The 19,760-nt window shown below is 36.2% G+C and overlaps 1 protein-coding gene across 2 annotated transcripts in view; it reads left to right on the forward strand.

Annotated features, from left to right (window-relative positions):
- CNTN5 (contactin 5) overlaps positions 1-19,760 on the forward strand; it is a 1,137,031-nt gene that overhangs the window by 989,047 nt on the left and 128,224 nt on the right. For both annotated transcript variants that reach the window (XM_023644694.2, XM_070272715.1), the window contains 2 exons: positions 16,686-16,813; positions 19,053-19,228. In XM_023644694.2, the coding sequence (XP_023500462.1) occupies positions 16,686-16,813; positions 19,053-19,228 (304 nt within the window). The remainder of the gene's footprint in view (positions 1-16,685; positions 16,814-19,052; positions 19,229-19,760) is intronic.

Genomic DNA, 19,760 nt, shown 5'->3' on the forward strand with positions numbered 1-19,760 from the left:
GTCTGCCACAGCATGGCTTGTTGCCAAGCAGTGCCATGTCAGCACCCAGGATCCAAACCGGCAAACCCCGGGCCGCCGAGAATCAGAACCTGCAAACTTAACCGCTGCACCACCGGGGCAGCCCTACTTAATCTTCTTTTACTGTGCTCTCACTGTGATTAAGACACAACCTAAGTGTAAAATACCGATGTTATTTGAAAACAAGCCTTTCAGTTTTCAGTATTTCTTAAGCTTCATTTTAATAGCAACAAACAAAAAAATTGAAATGACTGATACAATACATTTAAAGCATGGCAAAATAGGAGATATTTTCTTGAGAAAATTCTTTAATTCATGCATTTATTTATTCACTCCATACTTTGTTGCCATTTAATCTGAGTCAGTCCCCAAGTTAGACATGAAGGATACAATGATGGCCATAAATAGCTCTGGAAGTGCCCTTAGGAAGCTTATACTATATTACAGTGGAGAAGCAAGCCTCAAATAAATATCACACTAATTAATTAATAGTAAAGAATAATAAAGAATTCGGTTAAAGAGTTTACTTTTCTTTCTGAAGGAAAGAAATCTGATCCTATGCATGTGTATAATGGAAGAAACCGACCTAGACGATGGCTGGGGCAGTCAGGGAGGGCTTCTCAGAGGAGTTGACACTTAAATTGAGAACCGAAGGATAGGGATCAGTTAACTAGCCAAAGAGAAGATAGTAATAATGGAGCAAAGGAGCATTCCAGACCCAAAGCCTTGTGGCTGGCAGTAGTTTGCTGCATTTTTTAATTCAAGGAACAGAAGGACGTCATTGAGAATTTTGAAAAAATTATTTCACCTCCCCTGTGGAGAACAAAGCATGAAACAATGGCTGACACATGGTAAATGCTCAATAAATATAAGTGAATGAAAGAATAAAAATCATTTGTTAGTACAAGATTATCAAATTCAGTTGGTAGCTGAGCTTTCTCTGAGTCCAGACGTACCAAGATTGATCCCTAAAAATAGCAAGAAAAACTGAACTGCCTTGTTTAAAGATGCCAAAAGTAATAATGTGCTTTTAAAGGGTCCTATTCCAATTAAGACACTTGACTAGGACTATGAAATTTTTTAAAAGATGATACATATTATTTCAGCCAATTTTGTGATGCTAAAACATTATTTTGAAGATGTGAATGACCCAAATTTTGTCTCCTAGCTAAAGTGAATATTATTTAAGTAATTAAGTCTGTATTCACATCTCAGATTATTCTCACTGAAAAAAGGATTTAACCATTTTCTTTTTCTTCCATAGCAAGTTAGATATAAATTGTTTAGCTAATCTACTTAAATTTTTCCATCAATATAAATATCTACCACACTTATGTTCATCCAGCACACTCCATTCGCACTGGCCTTCTCTCTATCCCTGGACCCAAACTCATTCTAGTGTCAGGGCCTTTGTACCTGCTATTTCCTTTGGCAAGAATATTCTCCCAGATTCTGAATGGCTGTCTTCTTCTCATCATTGATATCTTAGCTTAATGCTACTGTATGAAAAGACCGCCCCAATTTCTAAGGTAAGAGAATATAGCACAGTGCTTGGCCATAGTAGACGCTCCACAAATAGTAACTAACAAATGCTAACTGGGTTACATAGGTGATATATCCTGGAAAACTGACTTAAATGACCTAAAATGTGGCTCTGAGTTTGAAAAAGTTTGCTTTATAAATTATATGAGTGGGAAAAGGAATATTCAAAACTAATATATCATTTAAATTTTAAATGGGATTTTAAATATGTGTGCGAATTAAATTAATAAAGTAGATATTAGAGATAGACATGACTATTTCCGACTCACGACTGCATGAAGAATCATGGTATAGAAGACTGTGATGCACAAGATATCAAAGCCCCCAACCAGGAGGGTGACCATTAAACCATAGATGGCATTGATCTTAACATTGCCACAGGATATCTTAGCCTCAACACAGTGAAAGCCACTTTACACATTTCTAATTCTTACCAGTACCACCAGATAAATATTATTCTTTCATTTTACAAATAGATTGTTCAGAGAGGTAAAATTGCTTGCCTGTAAGAAGCAGGGTCTGTAAGTAGCCAGAGTCTGTTTGTCTAAAATAAAAAACCTGTGTGTGATTTTTTTTGGCACTCTACCAATTTTGATTAAAAGAAATCAAATGCACAAACGATGTAGTTCTATTAGACTTGCGTTTTAAAAGTTAAGATGGCTGGGATAATATAGTTTTCTGATTGGATTATCCAGACAATAGCTTCACATTTCTCCAAACCTTTCTATTTGTGACACTGCTTAAGCCCTAAACTCAACTGAAAATTTAACTTATGTTTGATCTCTTCATATTCTCTAGTCAATACTTACTTAAAATTCGTCAAATACATATAGTTACTCCTTACCACCCAAATTAGCTCTTGAGTCTTTTAAATAGCATAGCGACTCAAGAGTAACTGGACTCTTGAGTCTAGTTAGTATGTGAAACAACCTGGTTTCACATAAGTGAAAAAGGGATCAGGGAGTATCTCAAGGGCACTGAGCAATGTTTTATATTCTCACATGTCATCCCCAGAAGAGGACAGTCACCTGCGTGTCTATGGTTGGGTGAAAATTGGAAGTTGGAAACTGAGAACATGTCTTGTTCCGAGACAGATCTTGATGAGAAAGAAACTTCAAGGCAACTTCCCCAAAAAAAGAATACAGAATGCCGACAGAGTCTCTGGGGCTTGGGGCTTACTCCAAGATAGAAAAGAAATCATGGAGTGCAGCCTGAGACTGAGAAAAACATTGGAGTTACAAGTAAATGGGCGAAAAGTTTCTTAGAAATCTAGTCCACACTCTTCATTTTATAGATGAGTGAGATGAGGTATAGAATTAAAATAAAAGACAATCAACAGATGAGATCAGAAGTGAGGTTTTGTACTGACTACTTAATACACTTTCCCGTACCCTACACTACTATACATAAAAATCAATTAACTGATGTTGATTTGACTCTGTTCAAAAAGCAGCTTGAGCTACATAGTGGAAGAGCTGCTCTCCAAGAAAGGACTAATAAAAAAAATAATAAAGTGCACTCTTTTAATATTAAAAAGCTTAGCCACAGTCATGCTTTCTAATTAGGTCAGTATAATTTAAAATGGACTAAAAACCATCCCAGGTGGAAATATCAAAAATTCTTAATTTTGCCCTGGATGCTATCCTGTGACCTTAGAGCTTTCAGAAGAGGAATAATTTATCCCCACTTCCTATGAGACTTAGGTATTTATACAGGCAGCAGATGGGAAAGAAAATGCAAACACTCACAACAAATTCAAGGAGTAATAAAGGATTTCAGTCCTTTTCCTTTTTAGTCTGCACTAAGAAATACTGACAAGTTTCATGTCCAAGTTAATGTGAAATGACAGATTATTCAGTTCCAAACACTGCGAAAAGCTGTGGGGTAAATGATTCAATGCCATCTCAACTCTGTTTTTTACTAAAAAAGTTCTCAGTTTGGAGTTACATCCAATTCCATAGCATCTTTAAGTTTTAGAAACATCTCGGTGGAAAAGTTTAGAATCCAGTGCACAGTCACTCTGAAGGCATTTACTTAGCTTTAGTGTGTTTGGTTTTAATTTCTCTCTCTTTGTAAGATCAATTTCTCATTAGTGCTAACCAAATGCTTCCAGGGGAAAATGAAAAAATGCATTTAGTTGAGACAGGTTTTTATCAAACCATTCAAGAGCCTATAAGGAAGAAATAACTTTAATATAAAATAGAATGAAAATGTTATAAATACACAGGTTTATATCTAGCTAATAAATAGTGTTTTCAAAGCATGGTTCAAAGGAAGAACATCCATTAAATTTTTATTAGTTTAGTATTGTCAATAAAGAGAAACTGACACATTCATACTACTTGACACACTATAGCACTGTGAAATGCAGCTAAGTCAATGAAAAGAATGAAAAATATTTCTACAGTGAAAATAAAGACAGGAATTTCAATCCTATCAAATGAAGTTAACTCAAAATGCCTTCTACTGTCCTCTTCTACGATTTTACTCTTTGCCACCCTTCCCTGGTCAGATAGCCAGAGCTCTCATCATGGACCTCATGGAAAAAATGTGGTCTGATAAGTTAATTTACACTAAAATGTGGTGATTAATCAGATACTCTGATGAGGAATTTAAGTGTTGTTTAACCACCAGTTGTTAACTACTTATTGTGTCATTATGATACTCATTTCCTACTCAAATAACTTTCATTCTAGGGAAAACATTTATAACATAATATACTGTGATCTGGGAGACTGAGGAACGTACTAAAAGTATAAGAGGAAAGAGGAATAATAATATGTGAGTAGGAAGACAGTAACTGAGGATCAGGGAACATCACTCAGATGTGATTTGAGCACCGACAACAAAAATGTTAGAGAATGATAAGTAAGCTACCAGACAGATATGAGGCTGGATGCAGGAAAAGCCTTATTCAGGTGGAGGAAAATTATTTGTAAAGACTCAAGATTATGGGAAAACACACTCTTCAGAGAATGACAAGTAGCTCATTATGAACTTATATAGGATGGGTTTAGATGTGAGAAAGCAGTGAGGAGTTTAAGATGAGATTGGGAAGGCAGAGAGACATTAGGATAATGAAGATTTTCATATATCATGTTAAAGAGTTTGGATTTTACCCCTAATGTGGTGTGGAGACATGGATGGAAATTAACAGCATCATGTGCCACACTGTGAAGGCAGTGGGACCAATGTGTTAAAACTGGGAGTGGCCTGATACTGAAGACAGAGCCGCAGAATTGCAATAACTAGATGAATTCTGATAAGAGCTTCAAATAAGGTTGAAGTAGTAAGAGAAAGTGATAATTATATGTTAAGCCTGAGACTCAAAGCTGAGAATAAAGCTACGTTAGGCATCCAATATTCTGAAGAGACTCCTAAAAATTTAGGAACCAGATAGCTTCTCCAGAGCCTAGGTAGCTGAACCCAGTTCTGCTTGTCCAAATATCATCCCAGCATAGCATTACCTTCTCCATCCACACCCCTCTCCCCGCCTCACCCCTGTGTGCATAAAAGAATATTACAGAGAAGAGAAGACATTCTTTGCAGGCTTTGGCTTAGTGGGGACTGCTAAGCTTTTTTTTACCCTTCCTACTTCCAAATTCAAGTTAAAGGAAGGCTCCAAGGACTCACAGAAATTATCAAACAGGTATTGTATTCTTTGATGGAACATTTGCTTAAACAACAGACTTGCTGATTGGCTCCTGGCCCTGTTTGAACAGGAGGGCAAAGATAATTGGAAAGAGATGACATAGCAGAAAGGGGGTGGCAGGAAAGAAACTTAGACTCTTACCATTAAGAAAGGCAAGAGTATGCAGGATTCCCCGCTTCGATGGACCTTGGAGACAGTCGGCAAGTATGAGCTTTCTGGGCTCCATGAACTAAATGCCAGAGGCTGGGAGCCGACAGAGAGTTGAAAGAGGCTGTGCCTGAAGAGGAGGCCCCATCGGGGAACTCTGTAGTGAGGAGGGCCCAAAGACTCATTGATGTGCTCACGAGAGCCAGTCTTTGGAGGCCTCCCTCAACAATGATTCCGTGGACAGCAGCTTTACCCAGAATGGCAGCAATGTCCCGGTAAAGACCACAACAGAAGTTAGGTAAGTAAAAGATACTAGTCCCTTACAAGCTCTCCCCTTCCCACTCTGACACATGGAGGAGAAAAAGAACTGGGAAGAAGGAAGGAAAAAGGTGTGAAGAGAGACCATTGTCCGTTCTCATTGCAGCTGCAGGATCCTGGGTCCAAGTCACTTGTCAGTGCTGAACAGGGAGTGGAAGAGAAGAGCAGAAAATGAGAGATAAGTTTTACCTTTGTATCAACTGAAAGTTATCTAAAAGCTATGGGACCTTGTTGGATGTTCGAAGGAAGTGGAAAAATGGATTAGACAAAACATAGTTAAAGACAGTGACTAGAAAAAGTAAAAGCACTACATGTGTGCTACCCACTGCCTTTAGACTCTCCAGTAAGCCAAAAACAAGGGAATGGGTTTAAGAGTTACTTAAAATGTACAATAGATCCAGCTTGACCAATATGTTATGAGAGAAAAAGAAAAGTAAATAATGAATTCTAAGTTAATAGTCTGAATTATGTCTGAGCTTTAAAAAAGAAATACTCTAGGCTTTCCTTCTCTGGCGCAGTTAACTTATCTATAAAATAAAGGACTTTATGGTGGCTCTTAACTTTGTTTTCATCACAGACTCCCTCGAGAATCTGAGCAAAGTTGCACATTGTCTCCAGGAAAATAGGTATATGAACACTCAGCATTTTCCCTACAAATTCATGTAAAATAGGAAACATGGCAGTGGGAAGACAACTTGAAGAAAAAGATTGGGTGTAGCTCTGTATATGTTAAGGTTGATTTGTCTGTGACAAATCCTTGTAGAGCTACCTTTCAGAAAGAGGACAACACAAATGTGTGTTTGGGGTTTTGTTTTGTTTTGTTAATGTCAAGCAGCTTCTGATGTTTAGATCTGACATAGAAGCAGTCTCCTTCGCACCCTTCCTTCAGAGCCTGGAGGGTCTGAAATTATTCAGTGGCTCAGCACAAAAGCTTCTGCAATTTCTTTAGGACGCTTGCAGTGAAGCTGAGAGCCAGGGATGAGGTCCATTAATTAAAGTAACTTCTGCACTTAAGCTTTTTCTCTCGCTTTCTAAAGGCTGTCATACATGTCTTTCTGGGTCACCTCACTTCTTCCTTCCAGCGAAACCGCATCTGAAGGGAAGAGCATGGTGACAGCACAGCCCTCCTTGAGTGTGCATTGCCCTTAGCTTTTTAAAATCCTACTGATCAAGTTAAGGAGTATAAAATTCTCTCATTTCCATCATCTATAGGAAGCATGTGTCTTCTCTTGTTGTTACCCTTGAGTTTCCACTTCTGTCAGCTTCTGTTGTAGGTCAGAGCTGCCACTTAGCACGTGATCTTATGCAAAGCTTTCTTTTAATGTTGACTTCGGGTCCATGTATAGTAGCTGAAACTGCAGTACAAATTTTGGAATCCAGCGGGCCTATCTAAAATCCCAGTGGTTATTTCAGTTCTCTGACCCTTATTTCTTCCTCTTCCTTGATCAAATGAGGGTAATAATATATCCTGGAGTCTTTGCAAGAATTAACATAAGATAATGTATTAAAAGAGCTTTGTAGAGGGCCTGGCAAATAGTAGGGGCTTAATAAATGTTATCAAAACAAACTATATGCCACATCATTTTTTAAAAAGTGATTTGAAGGGCTCAGGACCTCAATTTCTTCATCTATAAAATAAATTGGTTAAAGTTATATTCAGTTTAATTCAGTCCCCATTTATTGAGTACCAGTGATTGTGGAGTTTATGAAGACAATAAGTGAAGGAGGTTACAAATTAGTCAGGGAATTACTGATGGGCAAACAAATAAATCAAAGAGTGTGGCTGAAATCAGCACTCTGCCACTTGCTGAATAGCCTTGAATAAAGTAGTAAATGATGATGGACCACAATTTTCTCATCAGTAAATGAGACTAACAATACTCAGCTCACATAGTGGTTAGAAGCATTACATGAAATAATGTGGAAGATTAATATGATGCCTGACACATCAGCCATGATCAGTAAATGTTTATTATTAGCACAACCCTTTTAAGAACTTCATAGGTCCTAGGTTCTCTTATGCTTTAAAGATCTCATCCAAGATTTTATCAAAAATAATAAAATATAGCTATAGCCTATCTGAAATATGCCTTTTGCTATAAAGTATTTTGAAATAGTTTTTATAACTTTATGATTGAAAGTGTTAATATAATAGTCAATCTTTTATTACATTGTTATGATGGGAACTCTTTTTTTATATAACAATGAAAGAGATGAGTTGTGGGTGATTGTTATAGTATTACATTGTATTATTTTCAAGACTGTAGTTATTTTTGATTACTTGAGCCAGTCATGTTTTTTCAGGTTTCAGATCCTTATATACGCCCTTGAAAATACTGAAACCATAGTGCTCAATGGATAAAACACCCTGGCTGTTGTGCACTAAGGAAAAGTGTGACAAATGCTATGATGGAGTTCTGAGGAAGCAAAAATGAACGCAAGAATAATTCTAACTAAAGAGGATTAATGAGGAGTTCAGGTAGATTGTATATTTGAGCAGTGAAAGTAGGTAGCAGTCTGAACAATGAAAGGTATGTGGTCTTAGATGACTAGAGCAGAGGTCTCCAAATAGAGATTTGAACAATTCAGAGACATGCAAGAGATCCATTGGGGTTGGGAGGAGGGAAAGGAGAAGATGGCATAACGTATTTGCTTTTAATTATAATTATAATTTCCAATTATTGTCTGTACAATGTACCTAGTATATTAGTATAGTACTGTGTGTGTGTGTGTGTGTGAGTCACACATCATTATAAACAAAATAAAACACATATATTGAGGGGCTGGCCCCATGGCATAGTGGTTCAGTAGTAGTTTGGCATGCTCTCCTTGGTGGCCTGGGTTTGGATCCCAGGTGTGGACCTACACCACTCATCAGCCATGCTGTGGCGGTGACCCACATATAAAGTGGAAGAAGATTGGCACAGTTGTTAACTCAGGGTTAATCTTCCTCAAGCAAAATAAAAAAAAAAAAAAAAAGTGGAAGATTGGTAACAGATGTTAGCTCAGAAAAAATAAAACCCACATATATTGAGAATGAATTACAAGACAGTTTGGAGATCTGCAGAGCACAGGGTGGGAGATTAGAAGGTGATGGAAGTTCTGTCCATTTGGTGAAGACTTTCAATTGTTATACTAAGGAGTAGGTATGTTATTTTGTAGGCCATAGGGAACTATGAAAAACTCAGACAAAAGACTGATTATATCTATGATTTAGGAAGTTAAATCCAGAGGCAATGTGCAATTTGAATGAAAGAAGTAAAAGACTAGAGTTCAGAAAAACAATTAGGAAAAAAAAATCAATAGGCTTATCCTATGTCATTTTACCTACCCCCTCCCAAACCAGGATAAGGGTAAGACTAAGTAATTTTTAACCCTCGAGTGAGGTGTCTCCTCCTCTGAGATGCCTTCCCTAACCAGGCTCAGATCCCCCAAGCTCGTGAACTGCCCCTCCTACATATTGCAAATAATCCCCTGTACTTATTCTTTTCTAGCATTTATTGTTCTGAATGTTAATTTCCTGCTTTCTTGTCTGATGCTGCTTCTATTCCCCGTGGTTCCTAAGGGGAGGAATTAGGACTTACTCATCACTGTATCCCCGATGGCTTCCACAGTGCCTGGAATACAGAAGCCATTCAGTGAGTAGTCAGTGAATGTACCTGAAGCACTTCCTTCTTTCCCCAGCTTGCAGCCCTTCAGTGCGCTAATTCCTACCATTCTGTCGGTTCTCAGCTTAGATACCACTTTCTCCAGAAAAGTACATCTCCATTTAGCACTTGCCTCCTTTAATCATAATTGCAGATATAATTGTCTTTCCTATTAAGAGGATAACTATTTCATTTACAGGGAACTGAGGTATAGGTAAAGTTTTAAGGTCCTTCCGTGTCAAATCTTGTATGTCCATGCTCTTTGGGGGCTATTCCAGGAGATCCTGTAGTGTGAATACGACTCATATGCTCACCCAGATTCCCTCTAACTGGGGCTCTTAGCTCTGGGGTGAGAAAAGCCTGTGCATAGCTGCTCTTTTTCTGGCCTGGGTTCTCTCCTCTGACCTGATTCATAGCCACATCCTCACCCTATAATTGGTGTAAAAAATCTGTAGGGATTCTCATTTCAAAGGAGAGTGTGTCCTGTTCAGAGAAACTAAGTAGAGCCAAAAGCAAAGGGTATGGATATTTATCTTGGCCTTGTGATCCAGCCTGTTCTCTGGGTCACAAACCCCTCGTCAATGTTCTGCAGCAAAATCCTCAAGCCCACTCCCTCTTCCACCACAAGGAGAGTTGCTCCTCTTCTTTTTGCTGTTGGTGAGTGGCTACCAGCAGTGCAGTTGCTATCATGCCTCTTCAAACCTTATTAGCTATTTTCCCTAAAAGCAAAACCGCTACTCTGGTTTGCTTCAATGCTTCTCTTTTATAAACATGCTATGCCTACTTGTGATTTTTCTTACTTTGCTTATTTGTTCTCTTTTTCTAAAAAGCTTTTTCCACTTCCTTCTACTTATCCATCTTTTAAGATCAATATCAAACCCTGTCCTCTGTTACTGAACTTTTCCCACTTTTATGGGTCTTCTTCTGTTCTGAACTACACAAGAATTATAGCCAGACACATAATTTTATTGTTCTGTAGTCCTTGTGTGAACAATTAAATTGTTAAAATTTTATGAACAGAGATTGTGCCTTAAAATCTCCTTTATATCTATGCCATGCTTGACATAGCACAAGGAATACAGTAATCTTTAGTGCCATTGACCAGATATTTCTCATTTTTCTTCCAGACGTATGGTAAGATTGTGCTTCCCTGCTGTTCTGAGGTCATTGGAGGCCATGTGCCTTGCTTTGGCCAATGAAATGTCAGTACAATTGTTGTGTGCCACTTCCATGTGGGAACTTGAAAAGTCTTTGTGTAGTTTGTCATATTCCAGTTTTTTCTATCTTGGTAACTGGGGAAGCACTTCAACCTGAATCCTTGAAAGAAGGTGACATTGAAGAGCAGGCCAGCTGACTCTCAATGGATGGCATCCAAAAGACCCAGTGTCATTTGCTGATTTTCTTGAAAGAGCCAAATACCAGCTGCACAGCAATTGATTGAATCATGAGCATCAGATATTGGGGCAGTTGAGGAAAAGAGCAGTCAGAGATAGCAGAGAAGATTTATAGGGAACAGACATGCCTCTTCACTCCTGACATAAACAGAATCTTCCTCCTTCTGCAGTACTGCAAGTGTACTGGTGCACAAGTCTTATATAACCGTCAGATTGAAACAAGTAAAATTGCCATTTTTGTAGGATAAAAATAGCCAAATATTGGAAACTTTATATAGTGTAACCAAATAGAAATAGGAACAGGAGAAGAAATTAGAGAAATCTGTGGGAAGAAATGTGTCATCTTTGAATGAGCTATTGAATTTTATAATGTCTGGTAATAATAAAACCTGAATTTGCCTGAATATACCACAGGGAGGTGACAATATATTAGAATTAACTTGTTATTAGATTTTAACCATATCAGACTAAATATTTTATCCATGGCTAAGCCAGAACTAAAGAATCACAAACCAAGAAAAAATTTTCATTTATGTAAATAATAAAGTAAAATTCTTTCCTATAAATACATTCCCCAGCTTAAAAATGCTTTCTGAGCTCAGTCAAGAAGTCAACAATCTGAACGCCGTAATCTATTTCAAAAATTGAATTTCCAGGTTAAAATTTTACCACAAAGTAAACTCCAGGACTAGATGGCCTTACTGAAGAATTCTACCAAACATTTAAGGAAAAAATAGTGTCAATTCTACACAAAGTCTTTCAGAGATTTGAAGAGGAGGGAATACCTCATAATTCATTCTTTGAGACCAGCTCTACTCTTCAAACAAAACCAAACAAATATATCAAGAGACAGTAAAATTACAGACCAATATCACTTGAGAAAATCAATGCAAAATTCTTAGCAAAACAACTTTAACAACAAAGAATGAAGTGAGAGGAATTGCTTTTCCTGATATTAAGGATTACTACATACCTACAGTAATCTAGATAATTTGGTATTGGCAGAGGGGTAGACATATAGGTCAATAGAACAGAGTAGGGAACCCGAAAATAGACCCACACAAAATTACTCAACTGACTTTTGACAAAAGTAAAAAACAATTCAACAGAGAAAGGATAGACTTTTCAAAAATGGTGCTGGGGCAATTGGACATCCTGAGGCAAAAACAATAATAAATAAATAAGTTTGCTTCATATCTCATAGTATAAACAAAAAGTAACTCAAAATGAATCATAGACAAACATAAAACTTAAAAATATAAAATTTCTAGAAGAAAACAGAAAATCTTTGTGACCTTAGGTAAAGTCTTAGTACAACAACAAAAGCATAAAGCATAAAATAAAACTGATAAACTGGACTTCATCAACATTACAAATGTCTGCTATTGGAAAAATGCTAAGAAATGCACAGACTGGTAGAAAATATTTGCACATCTCATACTAAAAAAGGAGTTATATCTAGAACATAAAAAGAACTCAAACCTCAATAAGAAAACAATTCCATAAAAAAATCGGTAAAATATTCAAACAATCAGTTTACCAAAGAAGATATACGGATGGAAAATAAGCACATGAAACAATGCTTACCATCATTAGTCATTAAGGAAATGCAACTTAAAACCACAATGAGATTCTACTACCTACTTATTATAATAGCTAAATTTAAAAAGACTAACCATATCAAGTGTTGCAAGAACTCTTATATAATGCTGCTAGGAGTGTAAGGGGGTACAGCCACATGGAAATAGTGCGGCAGCTTCATAAAAAGTTAAACATGAAACATACACATAAACCAGATGATCCAGTCATTACAATCCTAAGTATTTATCCCAAAGAAATAAAAGCAAATACTGTATCCATGAAATACTTGTACATGGATGTTAATAGCAGCTTTATTTGTAATAGATCCAAGATGAAAATTGCCAAGTATCCACCAAAAGGTAAATGGATCAACAAGTTGTGGTATATACACACAATGGAATACTATTTAACAATAAAAAGGAATGGATTGCTGATCATTGCAACAGCACAGATGAATTTCAATTTTGTATCAACTTAATTATGCTGAGTGAAATAAACTAAACAAAAAGGGGCTTATAATGTTATGATTCCATTTATATAAAATTCTGTAAAAGTACAAACTTGCTATAGTGACAGAAAGCAGATGAGTAGGTGCCTGGTGATAGACATGGTGTGAGAAAAGGCTAGGGGAGAGAAGGGAACACAGAGATGCTTTGGAGGTGATGTATATGTTGACAATCTTGCCTGTAGTGATGGTTTTATGATTGCATCCATTTGTGAGAACTTTTCGAAGAGTATACTTTAAATATGTGAGCTTATTATATGCCTATAATACCTCAATAAGGCTGTTTAAAAAATTGGCAGCTTCCCCATTGACCTTAAAATAAAGACCAGACGTTTCCCATGGTATACTAGGTTCTACATAATTTTTCTCCCTGTCTACCTCCCTAATCTCACCTTGGGCCACTACCCGCTCACCTTTATCTGCTGCAATTATAATTGGTTCTTCAAGGTTTTGTGATCCTTCCCACTTCAAGGCCTTTGCAAATGCTATCCCCTATGCTTTCCCACATTTTGCCTGGTTAACTTCCTCTCATCACTCCGTTCTCAGCTCAAATATTACTCCCCCCAGAAAAGACTTATCAAACATCCTAAATAGTTGATGTTTGCACAGTGAGAAGTTTTCCTGGCACCCTCTACATTTTCCTTTTTAAAATTTGTCACAAATTTTATTCACATTTTTAATACATTTTCAATTAATGTCTGCACACACTACTAACATATAATAATTTACATATATTATCTAGTTAATACTTTTAAAGAACTAGTTATATATAATTATGACAGTTTTCCGTATAAAGAAAAAGATTAAGTAACTTTGTTTAAGAGGACACACATACTAGTCAATGGCAGTGGTTTGAATCTAACCATCTCTGACTTTAAAGCACTTGGTCTCAATTAATGATTAATGATCCTATGATATGATATCCATTATGATCTAACACCAGAAAGAAATCTAATCTGGAAGGTAGAGCATAAGCTTTAACCAATATGGCAGCAGGTAAATAGGTGGTACTCCCAGGCAAGAAGTGTACTTGGAAAGATCTAAACTAGGTTGTGTGGTGTTTGACAGGTAAGCCAGACATGGAAATGGAAGATCCAGAAAATAGTCCTGAAATTTGGAAATCAGGATGGGCGTCAAGGAACTAGCAATGAATCTTTGCAAGATAGGGTAAGCACAATGCGATCCTAGGTAGACTGTGGTACAGGGCAGATTAACAAGGCAGAGATCCAGTAATCAAATGCAAGATGAGAACCAAGACATCTCCAGGTCTAGGCAGAAACTCGTGGAGAAGTTTAGAGACCAGAATATAGTACGCATGATGATACTGAATGCTAGAACGCTGGTCTGCATTTCTAAAATCTCTCCCTACCCACAACAGAACTTCACTTCACCACTCCCTTACCACCTTACTCCAAGTTCAAGGATGTCTCAGAAGAATTAGTCTCCAAATTTAAAATTCCAAATGTAGGAGTCGCATGGTAATAACAGAGGAGAGAAGACAGATAAATAGGCTGGAAATTGCAAGGAAATATTAATTCAGTATTCAATTATGTAAGTAATTATGTGTGCAATAGCCAGACATTATAATGTAAATCACATTCATTGTCTAAGCTATTTTTTCTTTTCTAAGTTAAAAAAAATGAGCTCATCTGATAAGGATTTGCAATTTGCATCAGTAGACAGGCTTCTGGTTAAATGACACTGCCACTTGACAGATAAAAAGCATCATGGTATTCAGAATTCTTCATCCCCCAAGTGGATCAATGGCCTAAAGTACAGAGGTGTTCATAAACTATCTTCAAAAGGAGAATATAATATATTGCCTCCTGTCAGTAAGAAAGGACTTACCCTAAATCAAGAGCTGAAATACTGCCAGTATCTAAGATACATTTATTTCTTTAAAGGAGGTGAACTTTTAAGCCAAACTTCTCACCTGCAAGAATAAAATTTATGTTGATCAATAAAATCCAGACATGTTCAAGATATTAACAATCTGCACAAATTATAATAATTTAGCTAAATTTCAACAAAGTTTGTCATTTTCACTAGAGAATTCCTGTTTGTTTACAAAAAGTGTAATTTTTGCCTTCCAATATATCTTTTTGTATCATGTATATCTTTGGGATTGAAATTAAATAAATACATTATATTCTTTTTTTTTTTTAGTGAGGAAGATTGGCCCTGAGCTGATATCTGTTGCCAATCTTCCTCTTTTTGCTTGAGGAAGATCGTCCCTGAGCTAATATCTGTACCAATCTTCTTCTATTTTGTACGTGGGACACCACCACAGCATGGCTTGATGAGCGATGGGTAGGTCCGTCTCCGGGACCCAAACCCATAAACCTGGGGCCACTGAAGCAGAGCATGAGAACTTAAACACCACGCCACCGAACCAGCTCCTATACTCCATTTTTGTAGAAATTGAGCACTTTATAATTAATGAACAGAGTTTTTCATTGACCATCTTGAATGGATTATATAACTTTTAAAGGCACTGTGTTCCCCAAATGCCTCAAGTTAGTATCCTTCCTGGACATAAATTACAAAATCAGGTTCTCTATTCCTAGTTTGGCTTGCTTTTAAATTTGTCTCCCTTTTTACATGTTGTAAGTCAAGTTTGATCCATACTGAAGACGATGAGATGTTTTTAAACTGGTATCTTTATCGATGAAAATATATTGTGTAAATTCACAAACAATATTCATCAGCCTAGAATCTAATTCAATCGTTATGACATTCAATGCTCTCAATAACCATCAGTTCTGGGTGATTGGCAAGATAGAGTACAAATTTTAAAATAACATAAAAGATGTTAACTAAAGAGATTTGGCCATTATTCTTAAATCTTAAGTGGTTTAATATTATCATATTGCCATGGAGTAAACTATTCTTTTCGGCACTGGGAGGATCCAATTTTAGGATTTTAAGTTCAGTGGGGTCACTTGTTTCTTAGCAAAAACAGCACAGCCTTTTACTTTCTCTCTTCTAAAGTCGGTCCAAACTCTAGCAGCATATCAAATAAGACCACTACAGCTGCTTCTGTGATGTTTGAGGTTGCTTGACTGGGTCGATGCAATGGTGAAATATATATAATGGGTTATATTTTAGGAATATGGAAGAGAGAAAAGGACAAAAGTACTAATTAAATTTGAAATCTGTATATTTCTGGAATGATGAAAACACAGGAGAATATGGTAATCCCAAATGTCAACCTCATTTTCACTAAACTTCTAAAAATTTTTAATAATGCTTTAATCTTTCACCTTTATACAAGACCCAAGGTCCACTTTTAACAAAGGTCTCAAAAGAGCCCAAATGCAAACTCAGATATCATGTTTTTATGTTTAAAAAGTGCAATGTGAGCAGCCCAGGTGTCAGGCTCATTTTCATACCCTTGCTGCGTGGGTGGCGCAGCGAGAAACCACCATAAATCATCTCTTGGCTGTACACAATTAATTTTATGTTCTGTACTTCTCCTCTGTTTTTATGCTCTTTCTTTTTATATTTGATTTTTGAGGTCACTCTTGGTTTGAGGTGAAATACCCAAGCTTACTATTAAAATATCACTGGGTGATATTACAAGTTTTAATAATGATATTCAGGGTCACCTTTTTCCACAAGTTTTAAAATTAACTGTCAAAAAAGTGTCAAAAGAAAAATAACACTTAACACTAACCCTTTTAAATATAAGAATATATTAAGTGGGTTTACTGAGTAATTTCTTGAAGGGTAAAACATTTCTACTATGACTGTATATTTTCACAGTGATCCTTTCTCTTATTTATTGTTACCTTGGAAGTGGTTTCAACTTCATCAGAGTTTCTTACCACTTAGCCGATTTGCAGTAAAACAGGAAAAAAATCTTTTTTAATAATTTTCAGAATAGCTATTCTTCCAGACGGGACTCTACGGATCTTAAATGCTTCTAAATCAGATGAGGGAAAATACATTTGCCAAGGGGAAAATGTGTTTGGTTCCGCTGAAATCATAGCTTCATTATCTGTAAAAGGTAAGAAAATGTGGCTAAATGTTTTATGAACATAGTTTCATGATCTTTATCAGACAATGAATAAATATACTATGCATGTGTACATGTTTGCACGTCTGGGTGTGCATGCTCCTGTTGATAACATCCATTGCAAACCTAGAACTAACCCAGCCAAACTGTCCCTTTCCGTTATTTAGGGGACCATAAAGGAAGGAACGCCTTCTTGGTAGAACTGTAAATATTTCGCTCTGAACAAAATACGTGATAAAGAAAACTTTCTGAAGTTTTAATTGATGTCTCAAAATTTAAAAGTATGCCAACACTATAAAAATATTTTTCCTCCTCCAAGATTAATTTTAGCATCAATCATTCATATGCCTTTGTTACTACTTCAGTTGGGGATTTGGGGCAGAAAGGAATAGCAGAAGGAGCAGGTGAATGTACGGTGTCAGAGTGTGCATCAGATAACCTGATACCAGAGCTGTTCTTTGATGTTTGCATCCGTGGGACTTTTTAGGATTATAAATATTGCTGCTTAAATGTTTCTCTTAGCTTTTTAGTTCTAAAGTGAACTAGATTTCAGCCTAGAACCTTCTTTTGAGACTACATGTCTTTGTTTAGTACTAAGAAAATCTTGTATCTTAGGCAGTCCCTTCAACTGGCAAAGGAATATTTTTCACAATTGAACTATATTCTTAATAATTTTTTCCATTTGTGCATGTGTTGCATAGTGACTCATATTTGGACATAAAAATATAGAAATGTTTATTTTTCTCTTTCTTTAGAAATAGAAATGTAATTAAAATAGCTGGCACTCTGATATTTTAGAAAAGAGGCAAACATAAATGGAAGAAAGAAACATAATTTAAAAGATGTCCTCGTTTATAGCATACATTCCTGGACTCCAAGTCTGTCCTCTAGGTCGTGTCTTATTCCTTCTCTGTGCAAAACAATCTTTTTTGTAATTAGGCAAGGCTGGATTCACAGACTCTTTCTTTATAATAACAAAAATATTTTCTGTTAATTACAAGTTAAATGGAATGTTTAGTTACTCAGACCGTTCCAGTTCTCACAAAGTTTAAACGACAGTTTGCTGTGATTGTCTGTCTTGTCTGATGAAGCCAGAACTTAGAATGCTGCACGGAATATCAGCTTCTGGAATGTTAATATTTACAGTGGCATTCCTTTGCTGGTATTGCACGTTCCTCTGAGTGACTGCTTACAAGGATGTTGCATATTAAAGGATCTTATCAGCCGTTAAGAATGGCACTTCATCAGATTGTGCTATTGCCAACAATAGAGCTAGAATAGGAAAATTAGGCTAATTTTTAATCATTTATGTCAGTCTTCTTGAGGTGCCTACAATCAGGAATCTAATTAGGAAAAAAGACAAAATCAAAATCTTATCTTCATCACCTCTCTGCTTTATTCCGAAAAGCACATCATATTGCAGCTGTTTGATCACCAGCTTAAATAACCCTTAGATACACAGCCGGTGTTAGCCTTAATGATTCAAACTTGCTCTAAACCCAATAAAAAGGTATCTATTTTTTAAAAATGTAACTGAATCATTAAGAAATTAAACATAAATATTTTTTTCTCAAAAGACATTTATACTCAGTCTTTTGCCTTTTCTTTTTAGATCTCAAGTAAAACATCTACAATCTATCAAAAGGCTATTTTATAATCAGCCAGTCGTGCCTCCTCGACTCCTTTTCTACTCATGAGAGGGTTTTGTAGGCTGTAAAGCAAATGAAAGTGTTCTAGTAGTCATAGCATATTTTTATCTCTGTTAAGACAGTAATTTGCGGGAAGGTGCTTCCTATAACCTTCAAAGAAGTAAACTGCCCTGAATTCTTCCTCCTTAGATGTGGAGCCTTTTTTATTGTAAAAATCCTTTTATTTATACTTGATGATCCTTGAAGGTGGGCGGGGAGGTTCCAGCCTCTTTTTTCTAATTTTCCTCCTCCCAGAATGCCAAATCCTCTTTCTAGTTATGCAGTCTCGCATCTTTTTTGTCCAAGTTGACTTAATAGGAACAGGGACTTAAAACCATTAGTCCCCTACAATAGAAAAGTAAAATGCGCTAGTATACAAAAAGGGAATATTTCAATTAATAATAATAGTTTATTTACAGATGTATATCTGGAGCAACTGCAGTGCATACATTCTTGAAGTTTTTCTCTATTATTTAAAGTATAGAATGCAAGGAAATACTACATGTTGATTACACTGATTAACATATTTTTTATTTCTATAGAACCTACAAGAATAGAACTTACTCCTAAAAGAACAGAGTTAACAGTGGGAGAAAGTATCGTCCTTAATTGCAAAGCGATTCACGATGCTAGTTTGGATGTCACTTTCTACTGGACGCTAAAAGGACAGCCTATCGATTTTGAGAAAGAAGGTGGACATTTTGAAAGCATCAGGGCCGTAAGTTAACATGCTTTTATTTTTTGAGTAATAATAATTTCAGAAATTCAGACTCAAATGTAAAAACTTTCTTATCTTTGAAATGCTAAGGAGAAATAGGAAAAAAATCAATTTGATTTAAACAACTATTTTCATTATTTTATGTTTACATCAAAATGAAAGTAATAATCATCTAAAAAATCCCAGTAAAAAATTGGGAATACTTCTTTTTGCAAATCTGGTTTCTTTGCCACTTTTATTTATTTATGAATATTGTCAATATTTACACGCCACTTCTCAAAAGTTATGTTGCTACATAAAATGGCTAGTGTTATTTGAAGCATTCTTAACAGTAATTATGATACAATAAATAAATGAAATAAGCCTGCCTGTCCTACTCCTTAAGAAATAGTAATTTCTCACAGGCTATCAAGCTTAAACATGCAACCCATGGTCAGAAATGCACGTTAGCCTTACACGTTCACAGACATACTCATTTTTTGTCAGCCTAATCTTTTCTTTGTAATATCTTCTTTTAGCTTACATATCTAAG

The sequence above is a fragment of the Equus caballus genome, chromosome 7 (assembly GCF_041296265.1).
Source record: "Equus caballus isolate H_3958 breed thoroughbred chromosome 7, TB-T2T, whole genome shotgun sequence".
Classification (NCBI taxonomy): Eukaryota; Metazoa; Chordata; class Mammalia; order Perissodactyla; family Equidae; genus Equus; species Equus caballus.